Source organism: Anabrus simplex, chromosome 1 (genome assembly GCF_040414725.1).
Source record: "Anabrus simplex isolate iqAnaSimp1 chromosome 1, ASM4041472v1, whole genome shotgun sequence".
In the NCBI taxonomy this organism is placed as follows: domain Eukaryota; kingdom Metazoa; phylum Arthropoda; class Insecta; order Orthoptera; family Tettigoniidae; genus Anabrus; species Anabrus simplex.
Window position 1 is genome coordinate 1744568733 of NC_090265.1, and position 17423 is coordinate 1744586155.

The following is a 17423-nucleotide window of genomic DNA, read 5'->3' on the forward strand; positions in this document are numbered from 1 at the left end:
CTACAATCACTTACTCTGCGTACTGGTCTTCGGTTGAGAAGGCCCCGGATTCGATTTTCGCCCGTGCCAAGAAATTTAACTTGCATGATCAATTCCTCTGACTCGGGGACTGAGTGATTGTCTTCTTTTCACATGTATAAGTTCATCTCAGCACGTCAACTCACACAACATAGAAGTTAAAGAAATGAAAATGTCGTATGGCTTTTAGTGCCGGGAGTGCTCGAGGACATGCTGGACTCGCCAGGTGCAGGTCTTCTGATTTGACTTCCGTAGGCGACCTTCGCGTCGTGATGAGGATGAAATGATGATGAAGACGACACATACACCCAAGTCCCGTATCAGCGAAATTATCCGGTGATGGTTAAGATTCCTGACCCTGCCGGGAATCGAACCCGGGCCCATGTGGGCAAAGGCCAAGCAGGCTAGCCATGGAGTCGGACAATATAGTCTGTATGTATGTTCAGTCCGTCAGCGATGCTGTCAGCTGTCATAGATGGCCTAGGCATCACTGAAAAGGCGTACTAGGGAAATGAGGACTGAGGTAGTTTCCCGTTGCTTTCCTCACCGAGCCAGAGTTGGTATTACATATCAGTCTGTCAAGCCCACCGAAATGCATACACCAACCGACCCTATGAGCAACATTTTCACACCATTCATAGCAGGGACTGGCTGCATAAGGATTAGCATTACTAGCATCACTCATACCTCAGTCACTTTCATATTGTCAAAGCCAAGGATAAGACAGAGACAGATCTATGAAAGTAACAAAATTGCTCTAGCCTATACCAAAAGACATAGTGCACTGTAAACACTAGATCCTGCCAGCAAAGGCATGGACAATATAGTAGAGAAACCTAAACTCGTGTCGTCTTCCCAGAATGCTGTCTCTCTTTCCCGACATACCCCCAATGGACGGACAGGAAACAGGGGTGTTTGAGAACTGCTGTGGGCTGTAGTTTATTTATTCAAACAATATTTATATTGCGTATTTATATCGTTTTGATACTGTGTAGATGTACCTGAAGTAGTAGGAGTGCATCTGGAGAACTAGTGCTTCAGTCATGGCGTGGCGTGCTCCCGACCGTCTAGTCGGCATAAGCTATGCACAGGATGATCCAAAAGTCCGTTAACATTTGACGAGACAATACTTCACGGAATATTCGAGGTATAGAGGTAATAATTGACATATACATGATTGGCATTACATGGGGGTTTTACTGACACCTAAATAAAGTACACAAAATGACCAACAGATAGCCCTGGACAGCAGCCGTCAGGTACAAATGGTCACACATGCTCGACATGATATGGGGTTTTATTGGCACCAACAACGAGTGCACAAACAGGCCAACAGATGGCGCTAGACAATATGTCAGTGATGTCGCATGAGACCCGTGTACGGTATAAAAGGAGCTGTCGTGAAAGAGGGCGTGGTCATATTCTGACCATTCATGACTTCTATAAAACCGGCCAAAAATTCCAAAACAATCTAGCCAGGATTAAAAGTTTTCATGAAAAAGCACTCAAGGCCTCAATAGGCGGACGGTCCCTACGTGGTCGGTAGATGCAGAGTGGGTCTCAGCCCATAAGTGACAACGGCTGGTCCATGGTCCAACAACTCTGTTCTCTGACCAACCAACCGAGCAAAGAAGGGATGGCCACGGCTCCAACGTGGCTCTACGCCTCTGCACTCGGGAGACGGGACAAGGCTGAACCTCGCGGATGAACCCAACCGTCGGCTGTCCTGATAATGGTTTTCCGTGGTTTTCCATTCTCCTGAGTTAAGGCGAATGCCGGGACAGTTCCTAGTATAGGCCACGCCCGCCAACCCCTCATCATCTCCGCGCATCCCATTCACCGTACCAAATCTCCCGACGTGAGAGGCACGTCACCGCCTAAGAGGCCCGCCTCCCCTTCAGGGGAAGAATGAAAACATTTTAGTAGTTGTAAGAGGACGTCAGATGCATCTGCAATCGCGGCATGTCATGCTTGGCCTCCCCAGTCCCCAGACCTCAATCCGTGAGATAATTGGTTGTGGGCTTACCTGAAGTCGGCAGTATCGTTCGACCTCATTGGGGATTCTAAAAGAGAACATCCGACGCAATTTCTCACCATACGTACGGATATGCTGTACAGTGCTGTTCACAACATTGTCCCTCGACTACAGGTATTGTTGATGAATGATGGCCGACATGTTGAGCATGTGTTATAAAGAACATCGTCTTTGCTAAACCTCGATTGTTATGCTAATTATTGCTTGTGTATCGTATGAAGTGCCATCTGTTGGCCATTTTATGTACTTTATGTTGGTGTCAAAAACCCCATGTCATGCCAATCATGTGTGTCAATTTTTACCTCCCTCCCTCCAATAATCCATGAAGTATTGCCTCGCCAAATGTTAACTGACTTTAGGGTCAACCTGTACATATTTATATACCGATGAGATTATCGTAAACATTGTCTACAAAAGCGTGTTCTAGGACACGAATATAGACTACTTACGAGCCACCTTAATTTAGCCACTTCAATCCTTTCTCATAACTCCATGAGAAGAACGGATACTTTAGCTAGTAGGCCATAGAAATATGAGACATCGCAGGTATTTAGACGTTTCGACGGCCTCAGATGCCAATAAAGCAATAGGTTCAATATGACAAATATATAACTGATAGAAGTGGTTTTACCAGGCTTAAAAGTTCCACAGCAATAAGTTGGAGTCACTGCCCGAGGAATGTTTTATTACTAACGGCCTTGTATTAGTCATACGAGAGATGAGAACTCGTCTCGCCACGGCTATGCTAACAAAACCTTGCGATGAGCTTAAGTGTTGTTTTCACACAGTTCACATTCTTGAACGTACTGACTGCGAAGATATGGAGACACAATACTGTACTTTGTACGTTCCGACCTTCAGATAACTACGGCGAGGAATTTCTCTATCATGTCACGTACAGTAATAAAGCTCAAAACAGTAATGTTAATTACTAAACTGAGAACTTAGTGTAAATCCTCTCTTTCGCTAGTAATTTCAGAAAAGAAGTACATGGGTGACGTAAAGAGCAAGATGAGTTTCAAGAGTTGATGTTTGTTCATGATATTTGATGTTTAAAGGAACCTAACAGCTAGGTCATCGGCCCCTAATGGCACGAGGTGCAATGAAATGAAAATTAAAACTTCAAAATGTATCCGCTGACTGGAATCTAAAATAATGAAAAAGTGATCGCGAAATAAAAACACTCATTGGTTCAAATTCACAATGCCTTAATTACTGGGATGATTATTATTATCTAAAGGGGTACAAAATCTAGGTCACCGGCCCCTCACAGTGGTACTAATCACTGATAAAGCAGAACCATGGTGTTCCTCCTACAGTGGTACTAATCACAGGTAATGTAGACCCATGGTGTTTCGTACATAAGGGTACTACACACAAGCAACACAGACCCATGGTATTCCACGCATAGTGGGAATAATCATGGGCGCCGGTATTCCCGCAGTGTTCCTCTAATCACAGGCCGCGTATACTCATGGTGTTGCTCACATAGTGGTATTAATCATAGGCAATGTAGACTCATGGTGTAACACACATTATGGTACCACACACAGACCCATGGTGTTCTTCATATACAGTAATGGTAATCCTCCCCCGTTGATACTAATCACAGACTCAGCTGGTTCGCGTTCCTTAGGTAGTAGCGAGTATTGCTCTAAAAGGGAGCACAACCAGGCACTAATCGCAAATAAAGTCGACTCGTGGTGTTCACTGCGTAATAGTGGTACTAATCGCAAGGAGTCTCATGGTTCTAATGTCATCATCCCTTGGTCGCCCCCTTTAGTCGCCTCTTACGACAGGCAGGGTATGCTGTGTGTTTATTCTTCGTCTGCATTCCCTACCCTTCAGGGGGGTGGTGTCCGACTCGTTGGCTGAATGGTCAGCGTACTGGCCTTCGGTTCAGAGGGTCCCGGGTTCGATTCCCGGCCGGGTCGGGGATTTTAACCTTAATTGGTTAATTCCAATGGCCCTGGGGCTGGGTGTTTGTGATGTCCCCAACATCCCTGCAACTCACACACCACACATAACACTATCCTCCACCACACTAACACGCAGTTACCTATACATGGCAGATGCCGCCCACCCTCATCGGAGGGTCTGCCTTACAAGGGCTGCAATCGGCTAGTAATAGCCACACGAAATTAAAGGGGGGGTGGTTTTAATAGTTTGGAATGCATTACCCAACATGGGACTTCTCTTGAAATATAATCAGTTTGTCGTCCCTTACAATATACTAAGCGATGTCAGTGTTGTTCTGGATCACCCTGCATGTATATACGTTAGACCCTAATGTACTAATGATGAAAAGATTGTCCTTGACCTTTTGTGTTTTCATGTTCGTCCTCATCTCATCTTTCTGTTGTTCACTCTTTCTATACTAACTTGTCATTCTGTTTACCCTACGATATGTTCCCTTTGACGCATGCATTGTTTTCTTCTGGCGGTAAAAGTTAGACACTGATGTGCTGTAGATATAAATACCTAATTTGCCCACGAGTCTCTGTGTTAAACTGATCGTTCCTCCGAGCGTGGTAAAAATTGGGGGTACCCTAGATTGTGTTTTTACACAATTTTAGGTGACAATAATAATAATAATAATAATAATAATAATAATAATAATAATAATAATAATAATAATAATAATAATAATAATGTGTTTATTTAAAAAAACTCAAACTACAACACAACAACACAGTAGTCAAACCGGAAAGCCTATACACAAGTGAATGCCTTGTACTGAATTACAAGCTGACTAAATTAGAAGTACTGGAAAGAAAAATTATACGGAAAATACCCGGCCCGCAAAGAACTACAGAACTCTGGAAATGAAGAAGTGATAATGAAATATAGCGGAACATAGAAAACATAACAGATACAATGCGGAAGAGGAGATTGATATTTTTTGGACATTTATACAGAATTAGTGACAACAGGTTAACCAAACGGATCTTCAAATATCTTTGGAATGAGAAGTCAACAACAACCTGGATTCAAGAAGTCGAGAAAGGTTTGGAAAGAAACAACATAAGGGGAGAAGAAGCAACAGGGAGAGAGATTTTTAGAAATAAAGTGTTAAAAATAGAAGGATTCCAAGATCGCAAGGGAAAGAAAACAGGCTCAAAATGGTTTGAGGAGAGGAAAAGGGGGCATAGTGAGGAGATGAAGGATTATTGGAGGAGAAAGAAGGAACAACAAAGGATGAAACATTGAAATTGTCTCGTGGTCTCTAGAAGACCCTAACGGAGGAATAATAATAATAATAATAATAATAATAATAATAATAATAATAATAATAATAATAATAATAATAATAATAATAGATCTTATGGTGACGATGTGATAGGAAACGGCTAGGAGTGAGAAGGAAGCGCCCGTCGCCTTAATTAAGGTATTGCCCCAGCATTTGCCTGGTGTGGAAATGGGAAACCACAGAAAACCGTATTCAGGCTGCCGACAGTGGGGTTCGAACACATTATCTTCTGAATGCAAGCTCACAGTCGCGCGCCCCTGGAATGGACTTTGAGAAGCAGTCAGACGATTCGTCATTTGTTGATCTGTGATTGGTATGGTACATTTCATTTTCTGCTGGTATAGTATTAGTATCTTTGAAGTCTACAGCACAGTGTTGCACCACGCCCACATTGGCAAGCATCTCATACAGGTCGTGAGGTGGAATTAGATACTCGTACGTGCCGTACCATTCAGTCATGTCAGTAATGTAAAGGCATTCTATGGTTTCTCGCGTGAGCACTTTCTGAATTCTGTAAAATAAGTAAAAACATGGCAGTAAGGACTGAAATGTTAACAAAAAGGGAAACAGGAATAATTTGGTGGCTGATGGGAGTATACGAGAACGAAGCTAGGAGATAAAAATGGGGAACTTCACACTATTGCTAAATTATTTAACAGCCCAAGGGCTTTCATTAGCATGGCCTACAATTTATTTCAGTCCCTTCTATTCTATCTCCTGCGTAATAGTAGCCGGATTTCACATCAGGAAGTTGAAAACCACAGAAACGAAATTTCCATTCCTAAAAGGCACATGGCCCTGTCCCAGCCTACACAAAAATGAGTACCAGATTTACACCATTTGGCTTTAAGTCACATCGACACAGATAGATCTTATGGTGATTGTGGGACAGGAAAGGCCTAGGAGTTGGAAGCGAATCAGTCATGCCTTAAATTAAGGTACATCCCTAGCATTTGCCTGGTGTGAAAATGGGATACCACAGAAAACCATGTTGAGGGCTGCCAACAGTTGGGGTTCGAACCCACTATCTCCCGAATGCAAACTCACAGCTGCGCGAACCTAAACGCACGGCCAACTCGCCCGGTACCAGATTTATTTCCTGGGATAAAACTCGGCTCTGTCATACCCAGTGTTGAGGTTTCTAATAGAGGAAGACTTCCATGTTTCCAAGAGCATTCACAGTATCTACGGAGATGGTTTTGGTTTCCTTTGCCGATTAGAACAGTGAATTTAATTCCCATTTCTCCACCCTAGTCCTTCCCAGAGATCTACAGAAAATAAATCCCATTTGCTTTTTGCCACCGAATGAACGCCACGTTAGATCGGGAGAAGAAAGTGCTAGGACAGGGAAGGAGGCGGCCATGGCCTTAATTAAGATAGGCTACACTAGGGTGACTAGATTACAAGCATGCAAATACGGGACTCTTCGACTGCTTTTGATTATTACGCTCTATCTACCTAGAATTTCTTTGCTCACAAAGAGTACCGTTTATTACTAGAAAGCATGTACTTATTATTATTATTACCGACAGAGATTGTCATGCGGTTAGGGGCGCGCAGCTGTGAACTTACATTCGGGAGATAGTGGGTTCGAACCCCACTGTCGGCAGCCCTAAAGATCGTTTCCCGCGGCTTTCCATTTTCACACCAGGCAAATGATGGAGCTATACCTTAATTAAGGCCACGGCTTTTTCCTTCCCACTCCTAGCCCTTTCCTGCCCTATCCTCGCTATAAGACCTATCTGTGTCGGTGCGACGTAGAGCAGATTAATAAAAAATATGTATTACTATCAAAAATGGAAGCGGATCAATTACGGTACATGCACCAAAAAATCAAGTGTTGCAAAAAAGCACTTGCTATGCAGGATTATAAGCTGTTACATTTTATCCTTCGTCTGTCTCATTGTATTTTTTTTAATTTTTTTTTTTTTTTTTTTACATTTAGTGTCAACAAAACAAACTACTTACTTTACACGATGAGAAATATACGTCAGAGCTTTGTGACAAAAAGTTTTAAACATATTTTAAAACATACGGGACAGTCCACGAAGAAACGGGACAATTTGCTGGGACAACGAGACACTTTAGAGAAATAAGGGGCAATCCCGTAAAATACGGGACGTCTAGTCACCCAAGGCTACATACTAGAATTCGCCTGGTGTGAAAATGTGAAGCACAGAAAATAGTCTTCAGATCTGTCCATGATCTCGTTCGAATCCACTATCTCCGAAGTCAAACTTCGAGCTACGCGGCCCGTACAGTGCAGCTAACTCGCTTGGTATTCCAAATAAAAGTTATTATGTACAGGAAGCGATTTTATGGCGACTCAAAAGATCATCCCGTATCTTGGAAGGCAAGCCTAAAAAAAGAAGGAAGGCAGCATCGATAACAGCGGCTTAATAGTCATCCCACTCAAGTGTATCTCATGAACAACAGGAAACCATCAATTAGCTATCCCTTTCACACAACAAAACAATTCCAAAAATAGAAAATATTATTAATACCACAACACTATAGTAGAATTGTTATTACCCATCCGCAGGCTTTACTAATGAGTTTAGCATTTAGTGGCGTGTTTCCGAGTCAGCGCCAAACCTCTCATCTCCTTCAAAGGTTGCGGTGTTAAGACAAATGTTTACCACAATGAAAACATTCAGTAATTTTTTAAAAATTGATAATAAAAGCAATGTTATTTGTTTTACGTTCCACTAACTACTTCTACGACATTCGGACGCGCCGAGGTAACGGAATTTCGTCCCACAGGAGTTCTTTTACGTGCCAGTAAATCTACGAACACAAGGTCGACGTATGTCAGCACTTCCAAATACAACCGGACTGAGCCAGGATCGAACCTGCCAAGTGGGGGTCAGAAGGCCAGCGCCTCGCCGTCCGAGCCACTCAGCCCGGCTAATTCATACATACATACATACATACATACATACATACATACATAATCATTATAGACTGTTATGCCTTTCAGCGTTCAGTCTGCAAGCCTATGTGAATTTACTAAATGTCGCCACGATCCTCTATTTACAACTAGTGCTGTGGCCTCATTTAGTTGTATACCTCTTATCTTTAAATCGTTAGAAACTGAGTCTAACCATCGTCGTCTTGGTCTACCTCTACTTCTCTTACCCTCCATAATAGAGTCCATTATTCTCCTAGGTAACCTATCCTCCTCCATTCGCCTCACATGACCCCACCACCGGAGCCGGTTTATGCGTACAGCTTCATCCATCGAGTTCATTCCTAAATTAGCCTTTATTTCCTCATTCCGAGTACCCTCCTGCCAATGTTCCCACCTGTTTGTACCAGCAATCGTTCTCCCTACTTTCATGCCTGTTACTTCTAACTTCTGAATAAGATATCCTGAGTCCACCCAGCTTTCACTCCCGTAATTCAATAAAAGGAAATATCAGCAAAAACAGAAAGTACACTGAATAAAATATGAAACTATGACTTTTATTTTGATAGAGGTGGGGGTCCTGACAATATTTTCTCTTGTCAAGAGATGCACAGAGATAATACACTCGAATGCTTCTGGCCTCATAATCAATCAATCAATCACCACTGATCTGCATTTAGGGCTGTCACCTAGGTGGCAGATTTCCTATAGCTTGTTTAGCTATTCTTAAATCATTTTAGAGAATTTGGAATATTTTACCCCAGGTTGCCCTCTTGAATTCCAACTTTATCTTCACATTGTGATTTTTCCTTCTTTTAAAAACACCACTCAAACTTATTCGTCAACTAATGTCATTCCACACCATTTCTCCAGTGACAGCTCGGAACATACCGCTTAGTCGAGCAGCTCGTCTCCTTTCTCCCAAGTCTTCCCAGCCCAAAGTTTGCCACATTTTCGTAACACTATTCTTTTGTCAGAAATCACCCAGAATAGAATAGCTCGCTTAATCCGTTTGAGAATATTTGCCCTTCTTTTACCATGTTACTTAGTTGAAGCTATTCTGATAGGGAACAAATCCTCGTTAATATTACTATCAATTAGAGCCTCCGTGGCTCAGACGGCAGCGCGTCGGCCTCTTACCGCTGGATACCGTGGATCAAATCCCGGTCACTCCATATGAGATTTCTGCTCGACAAAGCGGACAGGTTTTTCTCCGGGTACACCGGTTTTCTCTGTCATCTTTCATTCCAGCAACACTCTCCATTATCATTTCATAGCATTTCTTAGTCATTAATAAATCACTTTGGAAGTGGCGACCCCATCGTACTAACAGCCTATGTATGGTTTCATTTATTCCATCCCTGACCCGGCCAATGACTGGAAAACAGGTTGTATGTTTTCATTCACTACCATCAATTAAAAAAACGCGCTAGCTCAACAATTTCCTGATTGCCATAAAATGCTGTTAGGGTATTTTCGTGAGTCAAGTGCAAGAAATCCAAAACTCTGGCAGTTTGTGCATACCTCATTCTTGACTGTAACAAGGCGGCACTTCAAGTAGTGAACAGTGCTTCTGCTCAACTTGTAACGAATTGATTGGTGATTATTTTTCTTTTTTCTGTAGAAACTAACTCGCCACTGGCGAGTAGGCACGTGCAATATTCGAGGGCTGCTGTGATCAAGGTTGTGGCGCAGTCTGTTGATATTTAAGAGTACTTAAAATGCGAAAGACCTGTATTAGAAGGTTTACTGAGAAGTTACAGAACCCCTTTTCAGAGATATCTCTTAAAAATCATGTAAGGGCCGTTACACAAACACGGTCGATGATTTTAACCGCGACCGGCCCGCGAGATATTCTTATGGAATTATTTTACTTGGCAGGTTCGATCCTGGCTCAGTACGGTGGTATTTGAAGGTGCTCAAATATGTCAGCCTCATGTCGGTAGATCTACAGGCATGTAAAAGAACTCCTGTGGGAGTAAATTCCGGCATATCAACGTCTCCAAATACCGTCAAAATAATAGTGGGACGAAAAGCAAATATTATATATATAATTCGCTGGGGCCATCAAGGACCACGTTAAGTCTTGTTGCATTTGACACTGAACTTGGCCTTCTTTAGAGCCCAAATTTCCCTCATTCTTTGTGAGTGGACCTGCTTACGCTCCTCTGTCCAAGGGGCACCGTGTCTTCTCTTCGGTTGCTCGTCTCGGTTTAGCCCGTTCGTCAATATTTTCTTGCGGAAGAGATCTCTGTTAAGGGCGTCTTCAGCTGAGATATGTAGCATTTGCAGGTCTTATGTGGTATTTCTAAATCAGGGAATTATTATTATTATTATTATTATTATTATTATTATTATTATTAAGCAATGTTTACGAATAAATATTGTTAGGAAAGTCATTTCGGTTATTCTGTTTAGAACTGAGATATTAATACATTTTATACATAAAATAATATGCATTCCAGGAAAAAATATTTGGCGTTTGGACACGTGACGTTTCGTAGATACATCCTTTAGCTGCTCCTCTGCTGACATCTGTGGTGAAATACAGTGGATAATGATTCTTCCCAGTAACATTCCTTTTTGAAACTAACATCATTTAAAAAATGTAATAATACAGTGATCAACGCTATAAATTTTATAACATTTGATGGGCAAATTGGGGTAATATGTCAAACAAAATTAGTTTAAATTAATAAAGAATGATGACTTGAAGAAACTGCAGCGTGCTAGATAAATGTATTCACCCAGTGATTGATAATTTTTATCAGCATGCCACATTGTATTCATATTGTTAATTTTAAGATCACAGAATACTTCATTTATTAATGTTGGTTGTTTAAAGGGGCCTAACATCTAGGTCATCGGCCCACTTAATTATTAATGTTATTTGAAGGTGATCGGGATTAGATACCGAGAAACAAGACTTATCTACAATTTGTAGAAAATTCAATCTGCAGTGATAAGAATCGAGGGTTTTGTGAAGCAGTAATCCAGAAAGGAGTGAAGCAAGGCTGCAGTTTGTCTCCTCTCGTTTTCAATATTTATGAGAAGAGGCGGCAAAGGAAATCGAAGGGGAATTTGGAAAGGGAATCACGAATCAAGGAAAGGAAATCAAAACTCTGAGCTTTTCGACGATATGGTTATTTTATCTGAGTCTGCAGAAGATCTCGAGAAATTGCTGAATTGTATGGACAGAGTCTTCGAGAAAGAGTACAAACGTCCAAAACAAAAGTAATGGAGTGCAGTCGAACGAAGTTAGGTGATGCCGGGAATATTAAATTAGACACATCTTCAGACACCCATAAGTTGTTCGGTTGGTTTTTGAGGGAAGTGTAGGCGGTAAGAACGGTAGGGGTAGACCAAGATATGAATATGACAAGCAGATCAGAGTAGATGAAGGATGTAGTAGTGACGCAGAAATGAAAAGGTTAGCACAGGATAGGGTGGCATGGAGGGATGCATCAAACAAGTCTATGGACTGATAACTCAAACAACAACAATAGCTAAATGTATGAAGAAATTGTATTTAAGAATAAATTTGTTGCGATCGGGCACTCGTCTTATATCTTCGCCATAAGACCTCTTTGTGTCGGTGCGACGTGAAGCAACTAGTACTCTACCAGAAACACGCAATAATAGATACCTAAATATAGGGTTTGCGTAAGAAAAGGCATTTGGCCGTAAAACTGGGCTTAATCCAGACGTGAAGTGTCGATCCCAAGTAACTGGCAAAAACCAGGCAGAAGAAAAAAAGAATTCGTTCTCCCACAGGACGTCTGTCAACACAGAATGGAAACTTCTTGGTACCTACCACTGAAAGGATGGGATATTCTCGAGTGGTATGTGACATAACCACACATTCAAACAATAGAAAGAAACAATGGTCCTTGTTCTAACATGCCAACGTCCGTCCATTACAACCACATATTGAAATAAAAACGCAGAGGGAAACAATACTAATTATACTGTGTTGCAAGACAGCGACGATTCTCAAAACTGTCCTTCGAAAACAAGGACGTTTATCATGCAAAAGGTTTATCTTATGAAGAACTAATTATGTTAGTGTTATCGCATGTTTTTATCTTAGTGCTATCTGATGTTTTAGGGGTACCGGTACGCTACTTCTTTTTGAATAATAATATGATGGCGATAATGACTGTTGTTTTAATGCATTATTTATCTTTTCTTAAGAAGAAGGGACCGGGTTAGTTCAATGGCTTGCCTGCTGGTTTCCCACCCAGAAAGATGAGTTTTGAATACCAGTCGATCACGTGGTGTGAAGAAGGACATCCAGCCTTAAAGCCAGGAATACCTGGGATAAGCTGAAGAAAAAGAAGGCACATACACATCACAATTCGAGCGTAGGAGAGGATTTTTTTAAGTATTCTAAGTATAACAGGCATGATTTATGGAGTCTTCGTTGGAATGTGAGTAAAAGACAGGCATAATACTTTCCACTGGATTCTCAATACAACTGCATTCGGGAGATTGTGGGCTCGAACCCCACTGTCGGCAGCCCTGAAGATGGTTTTCCGTAGTTTCTCATTTTCACATCAGGCAAATGCCGGGACTGTACCTTAAGACCACAAACTGGGCAGAATGGATCAAACGGTTCAGGCGCTGACCCCAACTTGGCAGGTTCGATCCTGGCTCAGCCCGGTGGTATTTGATGATGCTCAAAAACGCCAGCATCGTGTCGATAGATTTACTGAAGCGTAAAAGAATTTCTGCGGGATTAAATTCCGGCACTTCGGCGCCTCCGAAAACCGTAAAAGTTAGTTAGTGGGACGTAAATCCAATAACAGTATCATTATTAAATAAAACCATGACCGCTTCCTTCCAACTCCTAGCCCTTTCCTATCCCATCGTCGCCATAAGACCTATCTGTGTCGGTGCAACGTAAAGCCAATTGTAAAAAAAAATCTTTATAGAACGTCCGTCGAGTTATTTCCTCTTGTCGATAATATACGCCGGCGTGTAACTCAACACTGTTAATAAAGGATAACGTTAAGAAGAATGATTGTACTTACATGAGGATTTCGTAGTTTATCCAGCATGGTACACCTTTTAGGTAACCGTATCATCGTAGTATATATGTCCCATTCCTCACTGAAATATTTCGGATGATATAATAACTAACAACAAATTTGTATGCACTCAACGCATTCTTAAGAACTTCCTTACCACTGAATGAACACTTTTAAACACCTTTAACAATATTTACACAGTAATCGCGCACTTCGCATACGGCCTGTCGTACATTCATAAATCACCATGCGCCGAGCTCGGCACTAGCACCTACACAGTCAGCTGGTCCAAAGACCACTGACACGCAGCAGTAGCACTGGCTGTGAGTACAGCGACTGTCGCACACGGGTGACTGCCTGCTTGTCTCTAATGACGTCAGATTATGTCGCCGCCTGGCGGTCGTAAAGGTGGACTAACTCAGTTTAAGAGTCTCAGTGCTATGGAAGCGGGAACCTTACCTTCCTCAATTCCTTCCTGATAAAAGCAGGCACGTGAGGTTGGAATATCAACAGGAAAATAAACTTCTCTGGTTACAATTCACAGTAACTAGAACAGCGGAAATAAATGTTTCGAGAAAAATTGTTTTCACTTTCTTTACAGCACTAAATATATCAACGTGAAATTTTACAGGAGAAATTATTATTATTATTATTATTATTATTATTATTATTATTATTATTATTATTATTATATCTTCGTTATGTCCAACTAAGGAGTGCAATTGAACTTATTTAGCTTGCCTTTTTCTTCACCCAAAATCTCTTCACCTTCTCGCGGTGGCTTTTCTTGCGGTCTTCTGACCAGGTTTTGTTGGTGGTAGTGCTTGGATGATGTTCAAAGCGGTGACTGTCGCCTAATCTTCTGAACTTAGATCTGTCTAACACAATGTCATCTGTGATGCTTATTTCCTGAAGATCGTTTCCAACTGTTATTTACTTCCAATTGTTATTTACTTTCATTGATAGGGCAAGGTTCAGAATTCTTTTGGTCAATCTCTGATTACTCATTCTGAGAATATGTCCATAATCTTTCAAACATATTTTCCTAAATGTGTCTGAGATTTTCTCTGAGTTTTGGTGCAGGTCATGAGATTTCCTTATCATCCAAATTCCTCCTGTACAGACTGGTCGAAACATTTTCCTTAAGATGTTTCTTTCTTCCTTTTCTACATCTTTAATCAATGATCTGCCCCCAGTGCTCAGTGTTTCAGATGCATATAGTGCTTCAGGACTTGATTACAGTATTGTAATCCCTTAATTTTGCATTTCAGGATATAGATATTTTATTATATCTGCTCTAAGTGAGTCGGTATGCTCTTTTTAGTTTAGAGACCCTTTTCTCTGTTTGCTTAACGATTGAGTCCTGAAGTTTGGATGACTTCTCCCAGGTATTTGTATGTAGACACTTGGGAAATTTTGCCATACTGGGTTTTCATTGGTTGTCCATCTAGATACCGAAGACATCGTTCCATGTAGTGAGTTTTCTGATATAATATCTGAAGTCCTGTTCTGGATGCCATTTCATGGAGTTTTTCAATGGATGCAATCGCTTCTTCTCCGTTATTGGACAACACTGCCAAGTCATCAGCGAAGGCCAAACACTTTAAATTAATTTTGTTTTCATGTAATCTACCAAGGGCTATTCCTTTAACTTCTTTTCCAAAACCAGATTAGACAAAAAAAAAGGGACAACCCATCTCCTTGTCGGACTCCTGTTTTAACATCAAGTGGTTCAGGCAATTCCCTTAGGAATTTAACCTTGGGAAGTGGTGCCTCTGAGTGTTTGCATGATTAATTCTCTTGTTTTCTTATCTGCTTTGAATTCTTCCAGTACACGGAAAAGTGTCGGTCTGTCTATAGGGTCGTATGCCTTTTTGAAGTTCACAAAAGTAATCCCCGTTTGCCTGCTTTTACGAATTTGTAGGATGGTCTTGAGATTAAGAATCTGTTCTGTGCACGACGTGCCTTTCCCGAACCCTGCCTGATATTTTCCAATCAAATGATCTGTTTGCATTTCAAGTCTCTTGAGTAGGAGTTTGGAAAGAATTTTGTAGCTGACTGCAATTAGGGAAATACCTCTGTAGTCATTTATGTCAGTTTTATCCCGTTTCTAATGTAACGGGTGAATTATTGCACACTTCCAGTCTTCAGGAATTATTTCACTGGTCCAGATATCTGTAAGAAATTTATGGATTTTCTGAGCGAGATTTCTGCCACCTAGTTTCCACATTTCGGCAATTATACCATCTTCCCTTGGAGCTTCGTTGTTTTTTAACTCGTGTATTATTTGTTCAACTTCTTCTGTTGTTGGAGGCCATGAATCTGGATTTAGCTCTGATGTTTCATAATTGAGTTGGTCAGTAGGAGGTTCGTAATTTAGAAGGTCTTTGAAATGATCTGCCAAAAGTGTACAGTTTTCTTCATTATTTGTTTCTATAGTCCCATCCAGCCGTTTAAAACATTTCATAACTCGTCAGTTCTTCTTTAAAGGTTCTGTAAAAGTTCCCAGAATTGTTTTTCTTGAACTCTTGCTCGATTTCCGCCAGTCTGATCTGACCATCCTTCCACTCGCTCTTTCAATACGTCCTCTTGACGAATTCTTCCTTCTTCTATCCTTGACCGCATACATTCGTATACGAGCTATCCCATTATCTCTTCACTTTCTCCGCAGATTCTGCATTTCTTTTGATCTTCTTCAGTGCCGGATTAAGGTGTTTGAGGGCCCTGGGCTATTTAAAAATGTGGGGCCTCTTCTTCGTAACATCACGTAAGACTAGCATACTGAAGTCGTTATAGAACTACTTCCACTTAAATTGATGAATAGGGAAGTGTTGAAATAGACTACAATTTTTCTCTATTTTTCATGTTAATATTTCATAATGCCAAAACATATTTTACATTTGTCTCGTCACCACTATCAAATCGACATCCAAAACAGAATTTACGTTTTTTGGCATCACTAGGATATTTTCTATCCATTTTACAAGAACAATCGTAACTTACGAATGGTTCAATCATTAGAGGTGAACTGGAAGTTCTCTTCCTGATACAAAGATATAGTATAGCATGCGCATTCCACCGTGCTTCCCCTGTCCCCTTCCGCTAACTTCCTAGACCTCTTCCCCCCTTCCACCTCTGTCCGTACTCGCAAGCTGCCAGATTTAAATTTTCGTCAACAATAACCTTTACAATAATTACAGTGCGTAAGTAGCGAGGATTCGTGTCTCCGGACGGTAATTGATTCTAGCAGTGATGAAATACTAACGCGGACAGCTGATAAGAAGGAAGGAAGAGTGCGTGTTCGATATTTTGCGAGTGTAAAATATTCATATACATGTACGGAGGTGGAGCAGCAGGCCTTTTTATACAATTTTAGGTCCGGCCCTGATCTTCTTTAGCCTAGTACCTGTTCGCCACAGCTTCGTTCCCACTCCTGAATCTGGCAATGATGGTTTCGTCTCGCTTGTGTCCTCTTCTGCGACATAGTTGGAGCCAGAAGCACAATTACGTCTTTCTTTACTGACTGCTGTAAGAGAGAATACCTTATCTTCTTCCGTATAAATACACTCAATGCGCCGCAATCACTATTTCTTTATTACCTGGACTGAGTGGATCAGACGGTTGAGACCCTGGCCTTCTTACCCCCGACTCGGCACGTTCGATCCTGGCTTAGCCCGGTGGTATTTGAAGGTGCTCAAGCACATCAGTCTTGTGTTGGTAGATTTACTGGCACGTAAAAGAACTACTGCGGGGCAAAATTCCGGCACCTCGGCGTATCCGAAAACCGTCAAAAAGTAGTTTAGTTACTGGGACGTAAAAAACAATAACTAATTAATTCTTCTTTGTTATTAATATTTCCTTCCCATTGTTCATAACTAAAGGATTCTTTTTTTTTTTACAAGTTTCTTTATGTCACACCGACACAGATACATCTTACGGCGACGATGGGACAGGAAAGAGCTAGGATTGGGAATGAAGCGGCCGTGGCCTTAGTTAAGGTACAGTCCCAGCACTTGCCTGGTGTGAAAATGGGAAACCACGGAAAACCATCTTCAGGACTACCGACAATGGGGATCTCCCGAATACAGGATATTATTTTTAAAATGTGTTAATGTATTCTAGATCCTTGTTTAATATAAAACAAATATAATTAATATAAAATATCATTATAATCAACAATGA

General features: G+C 41.2%; 1 protein-coding gene across 2 annotated transcripts in view; it reads right to left on the reverse strand.

Moving 5' to 3' along the window:
* Positions 1 to 17423, reverse strand: part of LOC136858731 (uncharacterized) — a 396287-nt gene that overhangs the window by 15891 nt on the left and 362973 nt on the right. Inside the window, exon 1 of one of the 2 annotated variants that reach the window (XM_067138479.2) lies at positions 13245 to 13511. The exons of the other annotated variant lie outside the window; for it this stretch is intronic. Coding sequence (XP_066994580.2) covers positions 13245 to 13298 — 54 coding nt within the window. The 5' untranslated portion in view covers positions 13299 to 13511. Of the gene's footprint in view, positions 1 to 13244; positions 13512 to 17423 lie in introns of those variants that run through there. 2 annotated transcript variants of the gene reach the window in all.